Source organism: Petromyzon marinus, chromosome 20 (genome assembly GCF_048934315.1).
Source record: "Petromyzon marinus isolate PM22_M1 ecotype Great Lakes invasive population chromosome 20, UKy_Petmar_22M1.pri1.0, whole genome shotgun sequence".
NCBI classification, from domain to species: domain Eukaryota; kingdom Metazoa; phylum Chordata; class Hyperoartia; order Petromyzontiformes; family Petromyzontidae; genus Petromyzon; species Petromyzon marinus.
This window is the reverse complement of record NC_133686.1, coordinates 7,690,301-7,714,999: the sequence shown is the minus strand read 5'-3', so window position 1 is coordinate 7,714,999 and position 24,699 is coordinate 7,690,301. Positions and strand designations below refer to the sequence as shown.

Genomic DNA, 24,699 nt, shown 5'->3' with positions numbered 1-24,699 from the left:
CATCATTTTGGGGACTTTGAAGGAATTTAAATTCCATATATGGCAAATTCATTTGAATGGTAGACAGTCCTCAGACAGTGCCAGACTATAAATGAGCCTAAGTAGATCACGGGCCATTGCACAGTTCAGGTAGAATGTGCTTGCCTCATCCACCATAGAGCCCAGAACTGGCACCATCAAAATTTCATCTGTTTGATCCTTGGAATGATGTTGCCTGCTTGGGAAACATTTTGAAAAGGACACTGCTTACAGGATGCTTTTTGAAATGGTTAAGTGACAGCCAAATACTTTTACAATCTGGAATATCTGCTTTGGTTCCTTGTTAGCACAAGTGCACAGTAAAATATTGAGAATATGTTGAAAAGTAGCAAATATGTATGACCTTTTTGGTAAAAATCAAAATCACTGAATACAATTATATTGAAGAAAAAAGTAGGAATACTTTTTGGATTATCCCTTATACCATTTTTCTTACCTCCAGTTACATAGATAAAGGTGGTATTAGTTATTATCATTTGCAAGTAACTATTCTGTTTGGAATGTTAGACTACTGCATAGAAGCATTGGCTTACCTTACTGCATTAAATGTCCCTCCAAAATTTCCAGCCTTTAGAATCTACTTTTCTCAAACTAACTTGGTGGCACATGCTCTAACCACCAGCTATTCAGCTTCCCAAAAGGGAGAAAATAACCAATCTCGGCTCTTTCAGTAACAATAACTTGAATTAATTCTCTGATTCAGTTACATTATAGGACAAGGTGTGTTCATGGTTCCTTTGCCTCAAGCTGTTTTGTAATGCCAAGCTTTGAAATAGGGTTGTGTATCCTTATAATTGGCTACATGTCAGCAGCTATTCCACTTGCACATACACGTATAGGCTTATTGCCTCTTGCAATATGGTTTAGTGCGTTCATAGTAAAACAATTAAAGCCACATTCATTTACAATTACACAGTCTCAATTGTAGTAGAACACAAAGCACTTCTCATAGAGGAGTGAACTCCTTTGCCACGTTTCTGTGATTTTATTATTTGTTTCATCGAGAAGGTAAAGAACAGATGTCCCATTTGCCAATGTATGTTCAAGATTTCACATTTCAAGATTAAACCAGTGTCCCACAGTCAATTGAAAGACTTGCAAAAAGCACTGTAATGTATCGCCACCTACTTAATAGAGTGCTGTTCAAATGATTGCATCGCTGCCTTGCGGAGTATTTAGCTAATAGAATGCACTATACAAATATATTGAATTTTTTTCACACTATGCAAATTTGCTTAGAGCATACATTGCCTGGTAATTTGATGGTCAAAGGTTTGTTTCAGTTTTATAATGAAAATGTATGAGTTTTTGTAGTGTTAGTCCAAAATATGTTTTTGTTATTGGGAACATAACAATGGGCAGAATAGGAAGTTTTTGGGAAAGTTATGTTTTATATATGAGTATTTTTTGGATATTCCAGTAAGTAATAAATCGTATCCCTTATATAGAATACTCATTTTTATTCAAAATTTGCAAGGTGATCCTGATATTAAGTCAGCGCAAAAATATGATGCACATACCACCTGTTATTTTTAATGTGGTAATTATAAACATTTATTTTACTCCATTGTATAATTCGTACGCGAAGATTGCTCCAAAATGAACCAAACATTGTTATGGGACCCCAAAGTCGTGCTAATGATGATGGCTTAGTGTGACTTGGTGTATTATACTCAATTATTTTTTATTGCCCCTAATATATGAACACGTTGTTGTTATTCTCACATTGTACATGAGCATTCTAATATTCCTTTGAAAGTTCTTACAATGCATATCACCTAGTTTGCATACAATAAAATCAGATTGTATCTTCATAGTATCTCAGTTCAGACCACATGCACACAAATCACGACAGATGCAGACACTTAATGCGCAAATGGAACATTAGAAAAATCTCCAGTGTGCAACTGCGGTCACCCAGAACAGAACCATGGAATGTTTAACGACTCCATGCACTATTCACAACTACAAAGGAAGCATCATAGCAATACACTCCGCACATCCGATTAGCACGGTTGGCTATGTACGGTGAAAAAGAAGTTCTACATACATGCATACATACATACGCCACTACTCGTGATACAATAATCTGGCTCAACCATCTTAACGTTATATTGTCGTCGTTTTGCTCTCCATCAACATCAGCCATACGAAGAAGAAGAAGTTCTGCCTAATGAAGATCTCCCCAGGCCAATTCTTATCCACACCATCCCGTGATGTCACAATTCATTTTCATGATATTTTAATGTATTATTTTGTGTCTCCTGCCTATACCAGCGTGTCTGTCCTGCTGCATTGGAGGCACTGGCACCTGTGCTACTGCAGGGGGTGGCTCCTCCCTGGTGCATGCGGTGATTCGCTTGTGCTCTGTGCGTGCGGGAGACTCCTCTGCCGTCGAGCGTCACGCCTTCACGTTGCTGTCCAACCTCCTGCTCTCGCATGAGGGCAAGGGGGTCCTGCAAAAGGTGAGGGTGTTTTAGTTTCATAAATGTGTTTAAAGTCGACTTTGTAATCGGTTAGTGATGACATGGTCAAATTTTGTTGGCGGCCTCTGGATATTGCAAATCCAAAGGTCGATCTCCTGGCGCACGGTAGTTGGAACAATGGGGCAGGTTTTTTCAATCCCTCCTGCCTCTGTCCACCCAGTAGTATAAATAGGTACAACACAGTTGATCGGCAAGTTATTTGTACTATCACCTCTTCGAAGATGTCTGGACAGGGTGGAAAGGAAGGTCACTGCACTCTTGAGGGGGGCTCTAGAGTACCCCAAGTGGAGGCTTTTCCACCAGCAGTGTCATGAACAAGAAAATTCAGTGCTGCGTCTTTATTGTAGTAAGATGTGTGCTCAATTGTCACAGTTCCCAAACTCCAGTGCTTGTGCCTCCTCAGATTCTTAATTTAATATTTAGCCAAACAATGTAATCGCACAATCGATATTATGTGTTCTCATTGAATTGGCGTGCATCAGTAAAAATGAAAACATCCTTGCACTTGATTTAAAGCTTTCGTGACTGCAGGGATTCATATTCTTGGTTCTTTCGGTAAAGTCACGTAGAAGGAAAACAATAAAATAATAAAAAATATGTGGTTTTTCACACCTGATGATGATTGCTTGTGTTGCAGTCGAAACATCGTGAGAATTTTATTGTTTTATATTTTTATTATTTTATTGTTTCCCTACTACGTGACTTTACCGAAAGAACCAAAAATATCCTTGCACTTGGTTTAGGTGGTATATTTAAGGACTGACGTTTGTAACTGCTGCTTTAATTATTTTTTAATGTTGAGCCTTTTTTACTTTAATTCTAGGTTATTTTCATTTTTACATTAGGCATAGTCGGCGAATGTAAAACTGCTATTTATTGCATGCAGTTGTTTGCAACAACAAGTAAAAATGGACAACCACTTGAGCTGGTTAGGCGACCGAACTGAAATTGAACACCCAATGGTTTATGAGAAAACTAAAATAGTTTTTTTTTGCCACCTGTACATTTGAGCAACAGCCTGGATGTTAGAGTGGCACAGGTGAGGCACATAAATTATGGAGAGTGTGATTTCTCAGAGGAGTGTTTGCTTTTCATTCCCTTGTGGATTTGCAACTGGCTCTATTCATCAGTGCAATCTCTGCTCAGCCTGCTCACTGAGCATTACACAGATGTGTGATTTATGGCTCACACACTTGATGGTTTTGCAGTCCCTTGCTTAGCATAAATAATTAAAATTTCCAATCCACAAGGAATCCAGCAACCTCTCTGCCTTTGGGCAGATAAAGTGTGAATGAGTGCCACTTCGCTCAGTGATAGCAACATGCCGTTAATGCCCGTGGTTTTCTGCTGCAGCCTTTGTTGTGACAAAAGAGGGGGTTAAAGAGTGCTGAGATTTGCATTACCGGTAATGGCTTCTGTGCCGTCTGGCAGCGAGCCCTAATCTCAGGATGAAATAGAAGTTTCATTGAGAGAAAAAAAATATTTAATTGATGCCAATCATCCTTAGCAGTAATATAGCAATGGTCTCGAAGAGGTTTAATTCAATCATTTAAATTATAGCCCTCTACAAATGGTATTCCCACAGACACCCACAAGCATACTGCACCTGTCATGAGTAATTTTACCTGACATGTCATTTACGTTATGTCACCTTTTGTCACTCATATTTAATATGCTTTGACTGTCATATACGAATGGCTGCAATCCAACCGAGAAAAATATATGTAATCTCAGATTGACATCTTTGAAAAAAAGATTCAGATGGGTGACTTCATACCTGAACGGGGATAAAAAATCATATCACAAGATTACCATAAAAGGAATTAAGGTTAATTAATTAAAGGCGTATAGCCTAAGGTCACCAATTCGATGCTTGAATAAGCAATTTATGATATTTAAAACAGTTATTACTGCACATCACTCAAAAATGGAACTAAGCAAACAATATTAATGCAGGACATTCCTGAAATTGTCTTAGAATCAGGATTTCCTAGAAATAACGAATGGCATTATTAATGTACCAAATAAAGGCATGTTACTTGTTTGAGGTAAGTATTTAAACCATATGGAAAAGTAGTATATTTTGTAAATGGTATAATTAGGTAATGTGTAGGGAAGGTGATGTTTATATCTAAAGCAAGCGGGAACGCAGGTGCCCTGAGTAAGAATGACTTGTACACTTCTAAAAATTGTGTGACCGAAAACTCCAATTCCATACAGGAATTATTCAAATAGAAATGATCTAAGTTTGAAGAAAATTTAAAGCTGATCTGGAGTACTCTTATATTGACTGTTAAAGAAAAAAAAATGTAAACCAATATTAAAACAAGATAATGATGGGCCTTAACATTAATTGCATTAATAATAATCTACTTACCTCGACCACAGACCAGTTGACGCGCACTTAGTGATGATGTCATGGGGGCCATGTTGCATGGGAACTTTACGGTGGCCAAGTTGGAAGGGGGTTGTCTTCCCAGTCGCTGATTGGCTGGGTGTAGTGGGAATCATGATGTAATTCCCAGCAACCACTGTTGTGAACCCATCGTTGTGATTTCGCAAGGATGAATACTTGATGGCTTGACCTACGCCATTTTGGATCTTACGACATTCGTTGCCTGTCACATTTTACGTGCACTCAGGCCCCACCTGCGTGGATAGCTCACCAAATATGAAATTAAACTCAGTTTCACTCTGCTTTTTTGTGTGTTTCTCTGACCGCTCAACTAAATTGCCATGACAGAGCAACTTCCTGCAGCAGTTTGCGAGTTTGCATCCTCCTAAGCTGAGCCGAGCTTCCAGCCCACTCGTGCTGCATTGGCTGGGCCTACTGGTCAATCTCACCACAGCGGAGGATGGGCAGCAGATGGTGCTGCGCCTGGGCGGTAGCCTGGAGCTGCTGCTGGAGATGGCAGGGCACCAGCAGGCTGCCTGCCACCGTGCCGCCACTCTTGTTCTGCACAACCTGTGCTTCAGCACAGCCAACAAGGCCATCATCCTGGCCAATGGTGCGTCCACCTGTTTTTAGCTGCTTCTCATGTTAAACTGCCAAAAGTTTAGTGTGGGAGGATACAAAATAACAAGAAATGCAGTCCGATGTACGTCGGACAAATAAAAAACACGTTATATATAACCTTTCCAACTGTTGTGCTATTAATGATCACTTGTTAAAATTAATAAAATGAATGAAAGAGTGGTGTAGCAAAGACTGCACTTAACCCACCTTTGTCTCATAATTGTACACGTTGATACCTTCACCAGTCAAACCGAAGGGAGGTAGGTCCAAGTTTGGATATGAATTGGCATGGGTACTATGGATGGCCACGAAGCCAACCCAGTTATCTGGGATCATTGTGAAATCTGCTAACTTATCCACCGCTCCTACCATGGTTTTTAATGCTTTTTGTGTTTAGTTTGTTGCCCTTCCCCCACACCTCCGATTAGCATGGTTGGCTACATACGGTGCGAAAGAAGTTCAACATGTGTAGGTTTCTAACGCTTAACATTTTGGTTGCCACAGAAAAAGCTGTCGCGTTCCTGGCCAGATGTCTGGAGAATGAGACCCTCGAGATGAGGTCCCTTGGGGCCAGTGCACTGTGGGCTCTGCTGTACAACTCACAGAAGGTCTATCCGTCCATATTCACATTGTCAACACGCATACAGGATTACATCTAACCTTACTTTTATATATATATATTTTAAAAAATCGTTTGTAATTTGTTTTTATTTTGAATGTGTGCTCTCTACCACCGCAGGCTAAAGTGAGCTTGAAAAATCCATCGATCAAGAGAAAAGTTGATGATGCATTAAAAGCACATCGAAAAGGTAAACACTATACATTAGAGTGAGTGGCTTCAGAATTGACTGCAAAGTTACTGTTTTTCAACTTATACGTGTTGTGAGTATATATGTGTACTGTCTTTCAAACCATTAAGTGTGACTTTTATCTGTCCAGGTGTGAGAGCAGAGGATTACAAGCTGTACACATATTGCCTCAAGAGCCTGGAGAATGTGTCTACCTTACTGAACACCTAGGCAGCGTAACTGTTCATCGATATTTTAAACAGTGTAGTATGCTTTCCTTGAATCAAATCCTGTGTCTGAAACTTAAAATAACGTGTATTTATATAAATGGTGTTTATATTTAAAATGATAAACTGCAAGTGTGATTGATTTTATTTTACAAACTATGTAGTTAATATGCGAATCATGATTATTAAACTGTGCTATTGAACGTTGTTGCCACTTGACTATTTTGTTAATGCAGGTCCAAGGAGAGATGAGACTAAATCAAGGGGCTCTCTTTATGGCTGCTGTAAATTGCTGGTGCCATTGTAAAATTATTGTGTAGTATTATACCTGCATAATCACATCCAGGTTATACAAGTATGACAACCAATGACGCACAAGGTTGGCCTTATGTGTGTACCGAGCTGGGTCTTGGTTCAATGTACGCTCCAAGGCAACAAGAGAAATTTAATATCACCAGTAAAGCAATCATTTATAAATCATATCTTCTGTAAATGAATATTTATTATCAACTCCACAGTTAAACAATGAAATTGAATATATAGTGACTGAAGCAGTAGACAACACATCATAAAAGATCGGATGTTTTTAAAACAATTACAAGTGGACACTAATTTACGTGATATTGACAAAGGTATCCTACCTTGGCCAACATTATAAGACCATGCATTACTCTATGCTATCTTCTGTTGCCCACAACACATTTCGGCAGTGTGATAATTGAGAAATCATATTTAATTCTTCGTTATGTACAAAATTAAACCACATCTCTACAACTCTAGGAACAAAAGGAAAATGTAAAATATCTACCTGGACACATCAGTTGTTTTTAGACATCACAGCTGTGCTCGTTGGTTTGCAGAAGAAGAAAAAAAGAGACTTATTTGAAAGTGGTATGAGCATACTAGAGTAAAAAGATAGCCATGAGGAATTTTTTTTAAAATTAATTAATGAGTGTAAATTAATGCTATCCCGCAAGTCAAATAATGGCCTGCTGATTTACTTCCAGTAACAACACAATTGCACGAACACCGAAAACCAAGCTTTCTCTTTGCTCAAACTGGGCTGGATCCAAATGCATTGCCATGGAAATACTCACAAGCCAAACTGATCCCAAGTGAGCTCAGCACACTTACCCCCCAGGAACAGTTAGTTAACCGAACCACATACTTTTATTAGGGCTGACCACTTGACACCAGTCATGATTTGACAACACAAGCAAAAACGTACTCTCCGTGACATCATCCGTTAACACACAGCGGAAATTACAAATTATCTCAAGTGGTCTTATGCTTGCCTACATTTGGCGTTAATACAACATTTTATTTCAAACATCTATTCCTGACCTCCACACTCCTTGACCACACAGGCTGTGGTTTGGGGAGGGACTCAGTCCCCATGGGTGAGCAGAAATGGTTTCCAGTGGTTGTTGATACGATGCATTGAGCTCCATTATATTGACAGTGCAGTGCTTGTGCATGATGGTTCTCGAGTCTGGAATTTCTAGTGATGGGTGGTGGTCATCACGGAGTGCCCATTTAGGCATGTAAATGGGTCTTAAAATGACATGTTGGGTTTTCTGCACTGCACATTACTTACTGAATGAGAGAGGTCTTGCAATAGACTATTTTGCTAAATTATATTAGGTTTCACTGTAGTAACAATTGGTTATGCTAACCATAACATCCCTACATTAAATTATTCAATTGCACTGTTAAAGCCAGTGCCACTGGGAATAGTCTACTGGATATATGGTGGTAAGTTGCCTGCACGATGCCAAGCTGCCTTTTGTCTATCAATCACTAAAAATAGCACCAGGTACTGGCTTCGCCTGACAGACATCGCTGATTGCAGAGCACAACCAAATCGTCTGTACATTTCGACCTACTGGCTGGAATCCAACCCAGAATAATGGACCAGCTGACATGCTTATGTTGGCCGCCCATAAGCACACAAACACATGAAAAGTAGCCAGCTGTGCCTTCGCATTTTTTAATGTTTCTGCGGTTACTGGCAAAAACTGATCGCATTACAACGAAGGGCCTTGCAATCTAAAGAAAAAACGGCGACCAATTTGAATACGTACGGTGGAGTATGGTATTTGAGATGTGACTGCCAGTGCAAGAAAAAAATCAGTCTTGGTAGCCACTGGTTTGTCTGCCTTAGGCTTGACTAACTAGTCACAGTAACCGCAGAATTTTATTGTTTTATATTTTTATTATTTTATTGTTTCCCTTCTACGTGACTTTACCGAAAGAACCAAGAATATAAATAGTCACAGACGATTATCTTTAACTTGTCTCAGTCAAATCGTATCTTAAATGGCACATTCTGTTATCAATTAATCGAACCCCTTTTGGTACAATATCCCGCTAAAACACTTCACATATCTCCCCTAGTTTTATGAACCACAGGCTAACATACTGATGTTACGTTGAGTATATTTAATTTTCCTACAAAAAAAAACAAAGTAACAACAGTAACAGTAATTCTACTTCTGTATTGTGAAAACTATCACCATCCATTTTAGGCATTCCTAATTCAACGGCTGTAGATGTATGTCACTTTCGAGATCCAAATATCTTTGCGTTAAATCAAACCGCCACAGTGCAGAATGGCAATTGTAGTTTCAAACACGTTTGAAATCCACATGCATTGTTCAAACAAAAGCCTCTGTCGAACAAGGTGCTTGATTATACCACTCAACTATTTACTCCCTCCACAAACCAAAAAAAATATGCCAACAGCACAGCCCAAGGCTTCTGCGCAAAGTGCACATCCGGAACTTTCCAAAATGTTTCAAACCCACTCCTTTGACTTGCTTGATCGAGGACGATACTTGTGTTGGCCTGCTTAACCTGTTGTCGCATTATCTATCCACCCGACACATCCGTATTACGCGTACGTGTCATCTCGGGCCTTTGTCTCGTCTGCCTGTTTTGTTATCGCGCCAACTACTAATAACTCTCATCACGCCTACGCGTGGAACATACAACTGCATCTGCCCATATGACCATACATTTGGATGTTTCAGGAAAATAATGACCGGATGGGGCATAATTGATATCTCAATTGTGTTGAATGTAATTTTCAATTGAGTCGGATTCAACTTGAATTAATTTAGTGATAGACAATTTTCCTATTTTAATTCACTCGTGCTAATGTTAAAATAAGCGTGGAAGTTTTGGCATTTAAAACACTGAGAATAGGATTTCCCCTTTTTTCTGGCAACAAACGTGTTAAGATGTTAAAACGCCAAACTGAAACCTTTTACAAGGAATCATGTCTGCATTAATCACGATACTTGTCAGAATGCAAACCAAAACACTGATAATATATGCATTGTCTTTGAAACTTATTGGTCCACACCAGAGACAGCTTTCTTTTGAGCCTAGTCTCAAAACGTTGTTGGACCAGAGGACGCCAAAAGGCGTACAGCACAAAGACAATGCACTCTCAGAGTAATGAGAGCTCGGGGTGAGCAGCTACATCATGGTACTGGCAAAGGAGGTCCCATGATCTAAAACACTGTCGTCACATCTCAAAATTGCAACACTTTTTGTTTTGTTTTGTTTCCACTAACATTGTATAACAGACCGAAGCCAAGGTTTAAGATGAGTAGGAATAGCGCTCCACACAAAAAAATATATTTCCAAGGTTCCCTTGACATCACCCACTAATCGGACGTCAAGCTACGCCTCATTTTAACTCGTTTCCGTGAACGCAACTTCGTGTGACAATGCCGTCAACTATGCCAAGGCTCTCTGGTGACATTTCAGTGCCACATGTGTCCTCCCGGGGTGGTGGTGGTGGTGGTTGTGGCTGCGGTGGACGTCATTCTGCCCCGGCTCTCGGTCGCAAAGTCCTGGAACGATCCTGCATGTCGTATCCTCAGCGACGAGTCTCCTGCAGCGGGAGGAGAGGCACACAAAGTCCCTTAATGTGTACAGTACGTGCAAGTAGGGTGGCGTGCATTGGAGCACGGATTCAGTTGTGGCCTTTTTAGCAATCACCATCGTCACCAAGTCTCATCAATATTGAGTTGGTAGTTCGCCATCACGCCGTGGAATGGTTGAGTAAATCCAACGGTAGGCAAACTTTGACATATATGTCCACTTATGATGTGGCCTGCATGGTACGGCTTTTTAAGCGAGACAAAATGCATTACATATATATCTAACTTTGGATTACGGAGATGGAGCAATTCGATCAGCCCATATGCAAGCCTGATATACTGTTACATCACGAGCCCATAAGGGACTGCAACAACATTGGGAGGCCATCGCTTAGCAGAGAATAGAGCGTTACATGATGGTCATGTACCATGCTACAATAGCTTTGTATTATTCTCTTAAATGTGTTTATGTATTTGTTCTAAGTGCTGACGTAGAAGTATGCAGTATGCAGGATGTAAATCAAAATAGAGATTTTAATCATATATTTTACATTTCACCATTTGATGTGTTGTACCGTATTACATCTTCAATCCAGCATGGAGTAAATTTAATTACTTTTCAATAAGCAACGTTAGCCAGCTCGGCTGCAACCATGGAGTTTAGGATGGAGTCAATAATAGATTCCGTGTAAATTGCATGGAAAACCCACACTCAATTGCACTGAAAGATAAGTAGTTTAGTCTTAGCTGTCTATTTAAAAGACAAAGGCTTAGAAACGATGCTTCATCATGATCAGTCTGGCAAATTGGAATCCGTTCCATGATTTTGTTCGTCCACAGCGTTGTAGGCAATCAGCTTTACACATCAACCAATCTTACAGACGGATATATGATGGAGACATTACGTATCTAATTTATTTATATTCTCCACAACGATACTAATACATATTTTGACTCAACTGTTTTACACATTTGCGTCGAAAAAGAAACCCTTAGCTTAAAGAGAAAGTATAAAATGTGGCGATTCACCAGCGATTGATTCAAGACGGCCTGACTGCTGATCAGACACTGTTATGTCTAAACCGGTTCAGCGTTTGCTTGTACTGAAATAACGCTGGTGACATTATGGGTTGTATAATATTTAAAAAATCATGTCAAGATACAGATATGTGAAGGAGACATTGTATACTTATTTATTTAATTGCATATAGGGGCCATCGTGGCCAAGAGTTGGCAAAACGAGATTCCTTATTGCTAATGAGATGTGATTATTATTAAACAGTGTATCTATGCAATGCTGATATTGGTTTGCCGCCCAATGCTTTTCCAGTTTAATAATTAAAATACAGCCAAGAGAGGTTTTTTTTTTCAAAGACATCGAAAAATACCAGCTTCATTGGCACGCCAAACGAATTTTAAATTGCTGTGGTGAGGCGCTTTTGAAGTGTGACCACGCATTTCTACGCGCAGTTCTGCAAGGTTTGCATCCACGAAACCACGTGCATTAAACTGCTTACTCTTCATAACCTGCGCACCATCGATTGGTGTGAAGCAGATATTGCACATATCCTGGGTGGACATGATCACGAATGTCAATGGACAAATTGGCCTTTAATCAGGTCAATATAAGAGACCCCAATTGTGTCTCCATATAAAAAATGTTTTTTTTATATATATAAACCATCAGCCTAAAGGCTTTCCAGACCGATCCTCTGCCAACAACGTATAATGAGTCTGTGTCCATTAATCACATCGGTCATCCACAGAATGTCGCCTGAGCTGGCTGGGCCACGCATAGGGCTGCATGACATTAGGGAGAAAGGTGGAGCATTATTTAACGTGAGTCGCCAAAAAAAAGGTGGCACTACAGACCAGGACGACCGCTCACAAACTGCAACCAAACCGCGCAGAACGTGTTCCGTGGGATGAGCTCCAAATTGATGGCACGAGACAACCCGTCGTGGTAAGTGGAGGCACAAAGTTGCCTGATGTGTGGGTAACATGGCTCATACTACAGTATTAATTAAGGGCATTTATCAGCAGAACTCTGTTCTGTTTCCACATGACTGCAATATTTGGGTTCACCAGCCTGGTGGCTAAGGATGGCACGTTCTTCTAATAATCAAAGAAGCTTATGTTTAACAAACCTGATTACTGATGAGACTGAGAACGTCAAAAATTTGGTCCAGGGCTCTCTTGCTAAAATTAAAAGCAGCTAGATAATATTTGTCTGATAACCGTTAAGCTGATGGTCTTGAACGTATATATATAGCCACAAAAACGCATCGACAAACGAGCTTAACAAGAACTAAGCGTAATCATGAGCAGTATGCCCACGCGTACATCTTTTGCCTATCATAACATGAAAAGGCATCAATGGATCGTTATAAAATGATTGGTTACACTGCGCAGAAGGCAAACACAATGCATTTACAGGAAAGTAATTAACTGCTGCAAAACCATCGAGCTGACAAAGCACCCCAGCACCAATGCACCATATGCGCTGCATTGTGTAGTATTTGAAAATGTGCCAATGTGCATGTGGGTCTGCCAACCCATTACACAGATCACAGTATAATAAATATGAAATCAGCATTCCATGAACTAATGGAATTTGTTGTGACTTGCAGATGAGTGGTTACAACAATCACGGCACTGGTCCAAGTGATGTTGGTGTACACAGTTAAGAGGTGCAAGTGGAAAATATTGACCCAACTGAAGACCTGTCACTTTGCAAGACGGATACATTATTATTGCGTCCTTTACGGTGAACATCCCGACATCACCCAATCCTTATTACTGTGCGCACTATACACGATAATTGTTATCTATAAAGTAAGCCGAGGGACAGAACGTGGCCGTGAGGGCTTAACAACTCGGAGATGAGAGTGATAAAATAGAGTTCGTACGAGTGCAGATGCTGGATGGATTACTGCGGCTTGGGGGTGGCTTTTTCAAGCAGTGGATTGATCATGGCGGCTGTCGTTATGACGATGATGATTACACAATATAAATCTCCCCCCCCCCCCCCCTCCAATTAAGGTATGCGCACAGGAGAGGCGTGAAAGATTAAAAAGCTTCGTAAAACTGGTTAACCCCGCCCGCCCGCCACTGATCAAACGTGTTCCACAAGCGACAGTTTTATATTTAATTCACAAGGCGCGTCCGTATGTGTGATCCCTCCCAAGCATCTCGCGTTGGAAATGGGCAAAGCGCTAATTAAACCGCCCGCTCTTACGCCAACCGGGGACGTAAACACGTCCCCGGTTAAACACGTGGCGTGCTGCGAGCCAACGGAACGTTATTGGAGATGTCCTCGGCTCTCGCGCGATCTCATTCGCACGTTTTTCATGTACGTTGAGATTTTTGCCGGCGTGATGTAATTAATTATTGGCGCACACTGGACGTGCAATCCAGGTCCGCCGGTCCGTTTCGATCTCCAGGAAGTGGCGGTTGAAATAATGAGCAGTTTTCTTAAATTCTTAAATCCCACTCCCGCCGATTTTGATTTTCGCTAACGACCAATAAGAGTAATAGCAAAGCAATAGCCTCAAACACACTAAAACTCTCTGCTTGGTTTAGATACGTGGAGGCTCAACATTGGCGGTCTAGCCAACACGGGAGAGATACACTTAATGCATTTCTAAATCATCTCAACCAGCAAAAACCCGTTCATCCAGGTCACCATGGAAGTGAGAAATATTCTGCTCGGGCACGGCCGAAACGGTAAAATAACAGAGAGCGTTTACCGAAAAAAACCCGCACACTAACACCAACACATTTAACGATTTAAACCAAACCCCTCATGGATTATATTGGTCGCGAAAGCCTACGTGTTAAACTGAACAGTAATAACATATCTGAATCAATTCTAGGCCTCCCCTAGGTCGACTCAGGATTGAATGAACTCGGCATTAAACGAGCGCCTGGTGCGGTTAGCCAAACATCAACACTCGGGAGACAAAGACAGCTGGGGGCCTGGTGCTGGCCACCAACCCCTCTCGTGTTATGTGTTCGCCTTAATAGGTGCTCGCTAACCGCACTTTCCACCCCAGCGGCCTGTTATGGCTATACGGGGGATCTTTGTGTTCTGTGTGCTCGACGTGACTTAGAGAGATCACCGTCGATTCGAAACAGGTTTCCTGCACGTCACGTGGGACGTGTTTAACAACCATCAGGCGACTCCACGTGTAGCGACTCGATTGGTATTAGAATGCAAAAGATTCCTAGCACATGGAGAGGTGTGGAAACGTGCTGTCGCCGGAACTGGGAATTGAATAAACCAGCTTCTTTGGTTCTTTCGGTAAAGTCACGTATAATGAGAATAAAATAATAAATTGATAAAATAAAATAACACAATAATATTTATCAATTTATTATTTTATTCTCATTCTACGTGACTTTACCGAAAGAACCAAAGAAGATGAATCCTTGCAATCACGAAAGCTTTAAATCGAAATTGAATAAACCACGTTTTACTAAATAGTTTATCTATTTCGATTTAAAGCTTTCGTGACTGCAAGGATTCATCTTCTTTGGTTTTTTCGGTAAAGTCACGTAGAATGAGAATAAAATAATAAATTGATAAAATAAAATAACACAATAAAATTCTCACGACGTCTGGAGGACAGCGCTGTCCTCCAGACAGTCTCGTCCCTTCACCTAATGAAGGCCGCTTGTGTTGTGGCCGAAACGTCGTGAGATTTTTATTGTGTTATTTTATTTTATCAATTTATTATTTTATTCTCATTCTACGTGACTTTACCGAAAGAACCAAAGAAGATAGTTTATCTATCTTGATTTAAAGCTTTCGTGACTGCAGGGATTCATATTCTTGGTTCTTTCGGTAAAGTCACGTTGAAGGGAAACAATAAAATAATAATGTTTCCCTTCAACGTGGCTTTACCGAAAGCACCAAGAATATAGTTTATCTATCTTGATTTAAAGCTTTCGTGACTGCAGGGATTCATATTCTTGGTTCTTTCGGTAAAGTCACGTGACTTTACCGAAATAACCATGAATATAGTTTATCTATCATCAGTCCATTCTGTCTCTTTACACGCGCTCGCCTATTGGCATTGCAGACCAATGTTATCCAGCGGTATTTTGTTTAGATCGTTTTTTTATTGTTCGAACTTGTTGGACAAAATGATGCCGCTTGTTTAAGACAACAACAACAACATCAACATCTGCTGGGTTGCCGGATGTGATTAAGCAAGAGCTCTCGATCTAAACGACGGGCCCTATTTGAAAAACAAAACGCTGCCCTAGAAACATCGTGATGAGGCGTTGTTTGGGAGCAATGCGCGTAATAATATATTATTGCAATTAAAGCTAAGCTACGACTGTTTTCTCGATGGCACATAATCTCTCCCCCTCCATTCCAGACGGGGTCTCAAGAGCTCGCGTTTTTTTTTTTAGTAAAGTCACGTAGGTAGAAAAATAATAGATCACGACGTTGCGATCGCAACACAAGCAATCGTCATCAGGTGGGACAACCACAGCAAGAAAAAACTGTTGAAGTAGGCAGTCACGAAAGCTTCAAATCAAGATTGAGCTCGCGTTTGTTTCGCTGCTCCAGCAGGTGAACAAAAGCGCCAATTTGGTAATTTTGTTAATTGCTCGCCAACACACCTGTGCGTCGAAAATTGGTTTTGTTCACGTGACAACTTTATTAATTGGCTGCGTCGGGTGGAGGAGGACTGCACGACACACGTCATTTCACGTACGCGATTTGACCCGAAAAAATAACACCGTGCGCTTGAAAAAAAATATGTGAAAAATAACAATGCGGAGTAATTGTAAACTACTGAAAATAGATCGATAACACGTAGCAGGCTTTCACGACCAATATCCTCCATAATAGAGGTTTTTTGGGGTCGATCACGTAAATATATAAATGTGTTGTTAAACCCGCCACCACCTGACACAGCCAACTAGTAAGGTTCGTCACGTCAACAGAACGTGGCCAATTCGTCACTCGTACAGCACGCCGGTGTGTTGGAGAGCCAAGCCACAACATTTACAATCTTGAGTACGACGTTTCGCCAGTAATTACAACTAGCTTCATCAGGCGACAGCCGGATTTGTGGAGAAGTCCATCTGTTTCATTCCTTATATAGAGGCGTAGATGTGGTGACCACGCTTCTGCACTCTTGCGCCACGTGGGGGGGGGGGGGGATTACTGAGGCAACGTGCATTATGCATGTGCATTATGAGAGCCCTTTGAACTTGTCCTTCCTGCTCTCTCTATTTTGTGTATTAAAATAGCCGTACCAAAATAATTTGTTATTTGATGATTCGCTTCCACGCAGCACTAAGGCGGTAGCTATCCGAACGGTTAAAGTAATTTTTATTTATTTCAATTTCGATCAATTCTATAATTAGTCTTGGCCAGCAGTAGCTAAGTCACATAGATAGAGTTGATAGTTTTGCACAGAACTTCAACATTATCAAAATCAATTGAGTGTCCTTGTTGGCACGCGTGTTCTGCTACTGCTGACAGTTGTATTTTGGAGAATTTAATATTTCTCTGATGTTCTTTTAGTCTCGTGCTGATCATTCGTCCTGTTTGCCCAACATAACATTTACTGCACGTGCAGTTAATCCTGTACACACCTTCTGTTGATAGCTTCGGTAATACATCTTTTGTACCAGATATCAATTTCTGGATTTTATGTACCGTGCCAAATCTGACTCGTAATTTAGTTTTTCCAAACATCTGGATAGCTTATCAGCTACTCCCGCAATGTACAGTATTTTGATCGGTTTTAATTACTTGGGCAGCTTAAATGCTCGTGTTATTTGATTTGGTTTTGGCATTCAATGCCCTGTTGATTTGTGCATCATTGTAACCGTTCATTTGAAGCGCTTTTTTAACATGTTGAATTTCACTTCTCAGACTGTCACCATCTGACACTTTCTTAGCTCGATGAATGAGCGTCTTGATAAGAGCAGATTTCTGTGCGGGGTGATGGTGTGCCTGCATTCAGATAGGTGTCAGTATGCGTTTTTTTTCGGTAAACACTGTTGTGTTATTTTACCATTTCGACCCCTATGTGTCCAGTTTGTGTGGGGCGTTGTCTATCCCCCCATGCCCCCCCCCCTCCCCGCAAAACTCCGCCCCATGGAAAAATAGCTTTACAGCTCATCGGATTCATCCAGTATAAATAAATATTCCGATTCTGAAAAAAAGGTAACTAGTGCGACGTTTCGTGCAATGGCCTTTCATTATAGCACAATAGTCCTGTCTAACACTTCGACTTTAGCGACCAATATCATCCGTAACACGTTTTGTGGGTTAGACCGCGTCAATATAAAGGTGTCGTTAAACCCGCCAACACCCGACACAGCCAAATGAATACGCTTTGTCACGTAAACAGAACATGCCAATTAATTACAATCACAGCACATCGCCGTATTGCAGAGTAAATCCGCAACAATTTACAATAGCCTCATGAAAGAGCTAAGAATATGAATAGCCTCATGATCATCATCATCACATCAGAAGCAGCAGCAGCAGCAGCAGATGTTGGCGTGCTTTCGGAGTCACCGTATTTGCTGTGCTGGCCGGAGGAGCCGTACGGCGTGATGCCGCAGCCACCGCCGCCGCCGCCGCCGCCGCTGCCGCTGCTGCTCAGCTCGCAGAGGTCGGAGGAGCTGCGCTGTCGCGTGATGTGCTGCCAGTATCCGCCGCGCGGCAGAGCCGTGGCCACCGCGACAGCCGCGCGGCAGGTCAAGAAGTCGCGCCCAGCCGGAGTCAGCAGCTGGGAGAGACCCGGTGGGGGGGGAGATGGGGAGCGAGAAGCCACGTTTTATGGAGCAGCAGTTGCATTTGCTCTGATAAGAACACCGCGTTGCCTGGGTTCAGAAGGTCCACAGGTTGATGGATCAATTGTGGGGTTTTTTTTTTAAGTTTACGTGTGTATGTTGAACTTCGTTGCACCGTACGTAGGGAGCGGGCCATCCATTTGGCACATACGCAAAAAATCTGTCAAAACTTGATCCCTCCCCCCTCCCTGTACCCCCCCCTCCCTGTACCCCCTCCTCCCTGTACCCCCCTCCCCCCGCCTGTGTACCAATATCCACAATACAGGGTTTTTTTGGGTTAGATCGCGTAAATATAAATGTGTCGTGAAAGCCGCCACCACCCGACGACCGAAACAGACCGGGGCAGGAGGAGGAGGTTTTCTCCACAACTCTGGCTGTCGCCTGTTGGTTGTAATTGCTGGCGAAACGTCGTACTCCAATTGTAAATGTCGTGGTTTAGTCGTAGCTTCTTCATTTAGCCACTGCTTAATCACAGTTTGAACAGGCGATATCCATATCCCCTTGTTTAGTCCTCCTGTAAGTTGCATGAAGCTGTTTCGTAGGAGTACAATACAGGGTACAATGGTATCTAGCACTTATTATGGATAGGCGCACGTTGCAATGTTGTGGCAGTGCCTTAACTATGCAAACGATCCTTGTTCGCGGCGTTCCGGTGAATATCGAGTGAGAAATTAAGCCTCGTGTGTCGTTCACGTACGCGGCGTGTGTACGAGATGAACATGAACAGCCTGACATCATCCGCTGTCGGGTAGAGACCTCCCCAAATCCGTGTCCGTCAGAGGCAGGGGTCGGCCACAGAGACGCATGCGGCTCTTTAAGGCCCGCTGCTTCGAATTTTTGATTTAAAGCTTTCGTGACTGCAGGGATTCATATTCTTGGTTCTTTCGGTAAAGTCATGTAGAAGGGAAACAATAAAGTAATAAAAATATAAAGCAGTATTTTTTATTATTTTATTGTTGTTTTATATTTTTATTATTTTATTGTTTCCCTTATACGTGACTTTACCGAAAGAACCAAGAATATAACCGCTGCTTCGTGACATTGTTTATCAAGGATCACCGTCTCGTATTGGCACGGAATTGCGGCTTTTGAAATATTTAAAAAAAAATGTTTTAACCAATTCTAAAAAAATGCTCTTCTTGTTATATTTTGGTTGCTGACTCCTGGTCGTCTAAGAGGTCGTTTGACCATACCTCACCTTGCTGGTCAGTCCCGGTTTCGTGAAAGGAGATAACGGGGACTCGGTTTAGATATTTCTAGCAAGTGACGTTACCAAGTCTTGGGGAATAGAATTCCGGTGAACGGGTTCAAAGCACGGCGCACTTAGCGCTGCGCCACAGATTGCTGTATTCTCGCTGTGGTTTCGCCACATTTTAAACCGCACCCCACCGCTTCAAAAGTAAACGTGTTCGGCGAATGCTGCGTCAGTGATGTTGTGTGGGAAGACTGTGTACTTGTTGCTGAGCAAAAGCATTGTTGTTATAGTGTACGTAGCCCCGCAGATAAGATGGCGGTAGCAACTTCATGCAAAGTGAAAGCATAACCCAACCACCATGAGAACATTATTGTACGTTCACAGCGCAATCTAAGTGAACATGTTTTTACTTTGGGAGATCGTACTTTGCCGTCTTGTCTCTTATCTGAACATTGCCAGTATTAATCTAAGTAACTGTGAAACACAACGATAAAGTGTAAAACGTAGGCTTTCGCGACCAATGTCATCCATAATACAGCAATTTTTGGGTTAGATCGCGCAAATATGAAACGAGAAACGTGTTTTATGAAACGAGAAAATTGTTTTCGGCTTGAATGAACAATCTTTTATAATGTTTTGAGATGTGATTTTTTTTTTTATAAGACGACTGCTGATAAAAACAATACGCGTGAAATAATTCTGCCATGTCACCCTCCATCAATGATGTTCTCAAGTTTAAAAAAAAACCCGCTCTTGTTCATGCACAGATGTGTGTTAGTCGCTGTGTGCCACGACATTCCGAACCTTAACGGAAGAAGAACAACCAAAACATTAGCTGTGAATACTTTTTTTGCATTTTGTTTAATTGTATAATTTTGTAGCACAAACCCGTCAGAAACGTATTCCTCCACTGCATAATTTATCCCGAGCAGACTGCAATATCTGCTAGATGCCTGAGAAATATTGCACACAACCCAGCCTATTTTGCATACACATACTAAACTATAATTGAATGTGTTATGCGCAATTCAATTATGCTAATGCCTGCATGCACGTGCTGTGTGTATACAAATCATGCAGGCAGTGCAAAGTGTAACAATAATTGTTGTGTCGGTTGCTCTAGAACGCAGACGTTCGGTTGGGAGTTGTTTTCATGATATAGTTTTACAATTTTAAGACATTTTCTACAACCGTTGTAATGAGAAAGCATTCGTTTAGGACTTAATTGTGCCCCGCACCTCCGATTAGCACATTTGGCTATGTATGGTGTGAAAGAAGTCCAACATACATACGGCCTAATATTGCTGATATGTTAATGCAGTTCGAGTCAGTTAAGCATTGCGTTTATTTTGCATTGAAAATTATCACCATGCACGATTATTAAATAACCTTGGAATGTAAATAGATTTTTTTTTATGGAAGGTAGTCATGAATGTATCCAGACTTTATCAAGGGATTTTCTGTTTTGAATGTGAAATCCATATTCTTCTGTGTATATCCCAGAGCTTGCAAGCATTCAGATGCAAATGCAATAATAATAATAATTTACACGCTTTTGTCAATATACGACTGGATCAAGGACTCCCTATGCTGTGGTGTCAGTCTTGAATCTCGACTTGAAGCTTTCGTGACTGCAGGAATTCATATTCTTTGGGTCTTTCGGTAAAGTCACGTAGAGAGGTTCAAAGAAGATAACACAAAAAACTACGACGTTTCGAAACTACGACTTTTGCCTCAGGATCTTTCCTCTCTTTTTTCAGCCTGATGATGACCGCTCGTGCTGCGATCGAAACGTCGTAGTTTCTTTTGTTATTTTCTTTGAACCTATCTACGTGACTTTACCGAAAGACACAAATAATATGGCGTCAGTCTTGTTCGACTATTCTTGACCGTAATCGTCAGTGGATTAGCGAAGGAGAATAGGGGAGGGTGCAAATTGTAAGACTGGTTCAGATGTCACTCATGTTAGTCGGGGCGGGAATCGAACTTAGATCGTGGGGTTATTGGCGCAATGCGCTAACCACCATGCAACTGCTCAAACCCAGGCGCATTCTGGTGGGTCTATAAGTCTCTCTGGGGCCTAATTGCCCACTCCAAAGCATCAATTATGCTTCCTGGTAATGTTTTTTTTGTAAATTGCGATTGAAATTTTCCTTGCCAAAATTAACTTGGGTCAAGCATTGGAGTGGTTATGGTATACCTGGGGTCACAACGTCAAAATTATAGTACAACCAGCACCTTATCTGTGTCTCTGAGGACTGAGATATCGGCAGATATGTGAGAAAGGAAAAACATGGCGATGTCAACATCCATAAAGCATTTCAGACCGAGCACAAATAGGCGAATTGACAGAAATAAACGTGGCGAATGTACGTGGGATTAAGAATACATTGGATGGGGGAAAAAAGGGTAAAATTCCTCACAACTCGGCATAAACAGGACAAAGGCGAAGATGAAGATAAAAATGTCTAGATTATGGACATCTTTAGCGAGTGACAGCTACACCACGTGCAAATATTGTACGGGGTGTGGGTGGTTCATTGGTCAAGATGAATGTGTAACGACTGGATAGATGACATGGAGTGGGTGTAAACAAAAAATCCGTCTCCGTGATGAAACCGGCACAAATGTCTTTGACTTAGTGGTAGAAATTTGACCTCCGTGGCTAGAGGATCGTTTCCATAACGACTTAAAGATGCATTGATTGTTGAATACAATTATTTCTAAGCTCGCAGTACATAACGTTGAATCATGCATGTCGGGATAATGTGATGTAAATGCAAATGCTATGCTAATATTATATTTAGGCTGCCCTAGCTGTCCTGGCTGTCTCCTGCAGCTCATTGTTGTTGCTGGGTCCCAGTTGCTTCTTCGAGGCTATCCTGCTGCAGTTTTGTGCCGTCTCCTCTCTCCCAATGTTTTCCAAGTTCCTGAGCCATCCAACGGCCAGCTTTATTAGTGTTGTAAAGCGTTTTGAGATTGCATTTGGATGCTCAATCAATTACAATTATGAATAATCATGGTGTTGTTTTTAGGCTAAGGAAATGGACGTAACTGTACAAACGAGACAAACCAAGAAGCAGGCCGAGTCTTAACCCTTTCCCATTTTTCTTCCGATGTCTTTCTGATGACGTACACTAAAATAAAATAACTTTATTGGTAACCGAGGCTCCCGCGAGACCATGTGACAGAGCGTCTGACACAGTTTGGCTCCAGCTATCATCGAGTGCGGTTCTGTCACTGGTTCTCCGCGGCGAGTACACTGTCTTTAAAAGCAACGGTGCTACGCTTCTCGAACCAAAATTTACGCTGGGCCGCTTGTGCGTTCCGAGATTCGGCGGTGACCGCGACACCCATCCTGCGACTTGCAGACGTCACCGGGACGGGAAAGGGTTAATGACACTGCCGCACGTCGTCAACGGCGACGCGCGACTCTCCGCGTCCGCGTGCGGCGCGACGGAGCCGCGGAGGGATTTACCCGAGCGTTCCGCTCCATCTCGAGCAGGACGCGCTCATGCTGCTCGGCTATGGCGAGCGTGGCCGTGTGGACCTTCTGATAAATGGCCTCTCCCTCGCGCGTCTGGAATGTGAAGAGGCCCTCGCCTGTGTCGCACATTCTGCACCCCCCCCCCCCCCCCGAGGAGAGAGGAGGCGATTATAGCGACAAGAAACGATGACGTGACAACGATTGTCTCAGTCCGTACCGAGGCAGCTGCCTCACCTGGAAAAAAATGCACAGCTTGTGATGAGTACAGCTTTTATGGGTTAACAATACGAACAATACGTTTAATATTCAAGTGAAACATAACAATGTCTACAAGTTCAAATGAGCATTGGGGAGGCTCAAGTACATTGGCAGCCTTCAGTTAGTGAAACACTTCCCACACAGCTCAGTTTCAGTTTAATTTATTTGGTATAGCCCTGTGAGCCATTCGGCTCTTGAAACCTAATAAGGGGAACCAGTCTATCCATATGATAAAAAAAATCTACTAAATTACCACAACGTAGAAAACATTTTGTTGACCGTAAAGTAGTTATTATTTTGTTGACCCCACTGGGATTTGGGGCTCACAATCCATTCAGTTTCGAGTTGGCACAAATTCTGTTCGTTCCATGCCACCCACATTAATACATGATACATATCTCCCATACATCGTGCCTGTTGTGGCATTTATTGGTAAAATGTCGCCCGATGTTTCCCCATGAAGGCCACGGTACACCGGGCCAATTTTCGGGTAATCGTTGGCAGCAATATTCACGGGCAACACATTTTGAGCAAGAACAGCAACTTGCTACAGCAATGGCATGGCGTGACGGAGTTCCGTCTCGCCAATGAAAACAGAATTTGTTTGAAAAGTTATGACTTATTGGGCATTCACGTGACCTTGGTGCGTGGGAAATTGCCATCTCGGTTATTTACGAGGCTTTACCCACGATCAGATTTGTCCATATTTGGACCATTTTGAACAACATAAAATAGCACGGCAACTATTGCTGGCGCCGCTCGGCAGCTAATAGCTCCCCAGATTGTCTGTTTTGTGTTTTTTTTTATATCACTTCCTGGACGTGTCGCGTGGCGCCCGCCGCGATGTCTGACGTTTCCCTCGATGCGCAGCACACAGTCGAAAAGCGCACGTAGGAGGGCTACACAGCAGGAGTTGGTGGCGATTGACCTTGACGCACGCTCGCTGACCTGCCGGACTCGAAGGTGAAGCGCGTTGGATCTCGGCCGTAGCGCCGTAGCGAGCTGAGCGGCCAGGAGACGAGGCGCACGCGCGGATTGTGCACGTCCCACAGGTAGATGTTCTCGTGGGTCACCTGCATGGTGCACTCCCCGAAGATCTCCAGGTATGGAGAGGGCAGCAGATACACGCTGAATCGTTCTGTAAGCCGCAGCACTTTTGTTGGATTTTGTTGTTATCATTTTTTTTATATCATCATCATCATCGTCATCGTCGTCATCGTCATCATTATGAATGTTGCAATTTTATTTGTATTGTTTAATGCTCAAATATTCTCAGTCGCCGAGTAGACAGTAAGAAACCAACTTTAATGTACACTGATATAATGCATATATACAAATATAACTGTGTGTGTGTGTATATATGCAGACTGTTGGGGCAAGTGCTGTTTGCTGTTAGCGAACACCTATGAAGGCCGGCACGGTACATGAGGGAGTTGGTGGCCATGCATCACGCCTGGCCGCATTTGTCTCCATAGTGGTG

At 42.0% G+C, this 24,699-nt stretch overlaps 2 protein-coding genes across 2 annotated transcripts in view; one reads left to right on the top strand and one right to left on the bottom strand.

The window, feature by feature from the left end:
* The window catches only part of RTTN (rotatin), a 71,355-nt gene extending 64,596 nt beyond the window's left edge, over positions 1–6,759 (top strand). Inside the window, exons 45-49 of the mRNA XM_032957613.2 lie at positions 2,317–2,504; positions 5,269–5,533; positions 6,046–6,149; positions 6,281–6,350; positions 6,481–6,759. Of these exons, the coding sequence (XP_032813504.1) occupies positions 2,317–2,504; positions 5,269–5,533; positions 6,046–6,149; positions 6,281–6,350; positions 6,481–6,560 (707 nt within the window). The 3' untranslated portion in view covers positions 6,561–6,759. The remainder of the gene's footprint in view (positions 1–2,316; positions 2,505–5,268; positions 5,534–6,045; positions 6,150–6,280; positions 6,351–6,480) is intronic.
* Positions 6,760–7,040: 281 nt separating this feature from the next.
* Positions 7,041–24,699, bottom strand: part of LOC116944144 (docking protein 6-like) — a 66,240-nt gene continuing 48,581 nt past the window's right edge. The window contains exons 6-9 of the mRNA XM_032957614.2: positions 24,168–24,357; positions 22,953–23,091; positions 18,002–18,215; positions 7,041–10,460 (exon numbers count right to left, since the gene is read on the bottom strand). Of these exons, the coding sequence (XP_032813505.1) occupies positions 10,330–10,460; positions 18,002–18,215; positions 22,953–23,091; positions 24,168–24,357 (674 nt within the window). The 3' untranslated portion in view covers positions 7,041–10,329. The remainder of the gene's footprint in view (positions 10,461–18,001; positions 18,216–22,952; positions 23,092–24,167; positions 24,358–24,699) is intronic.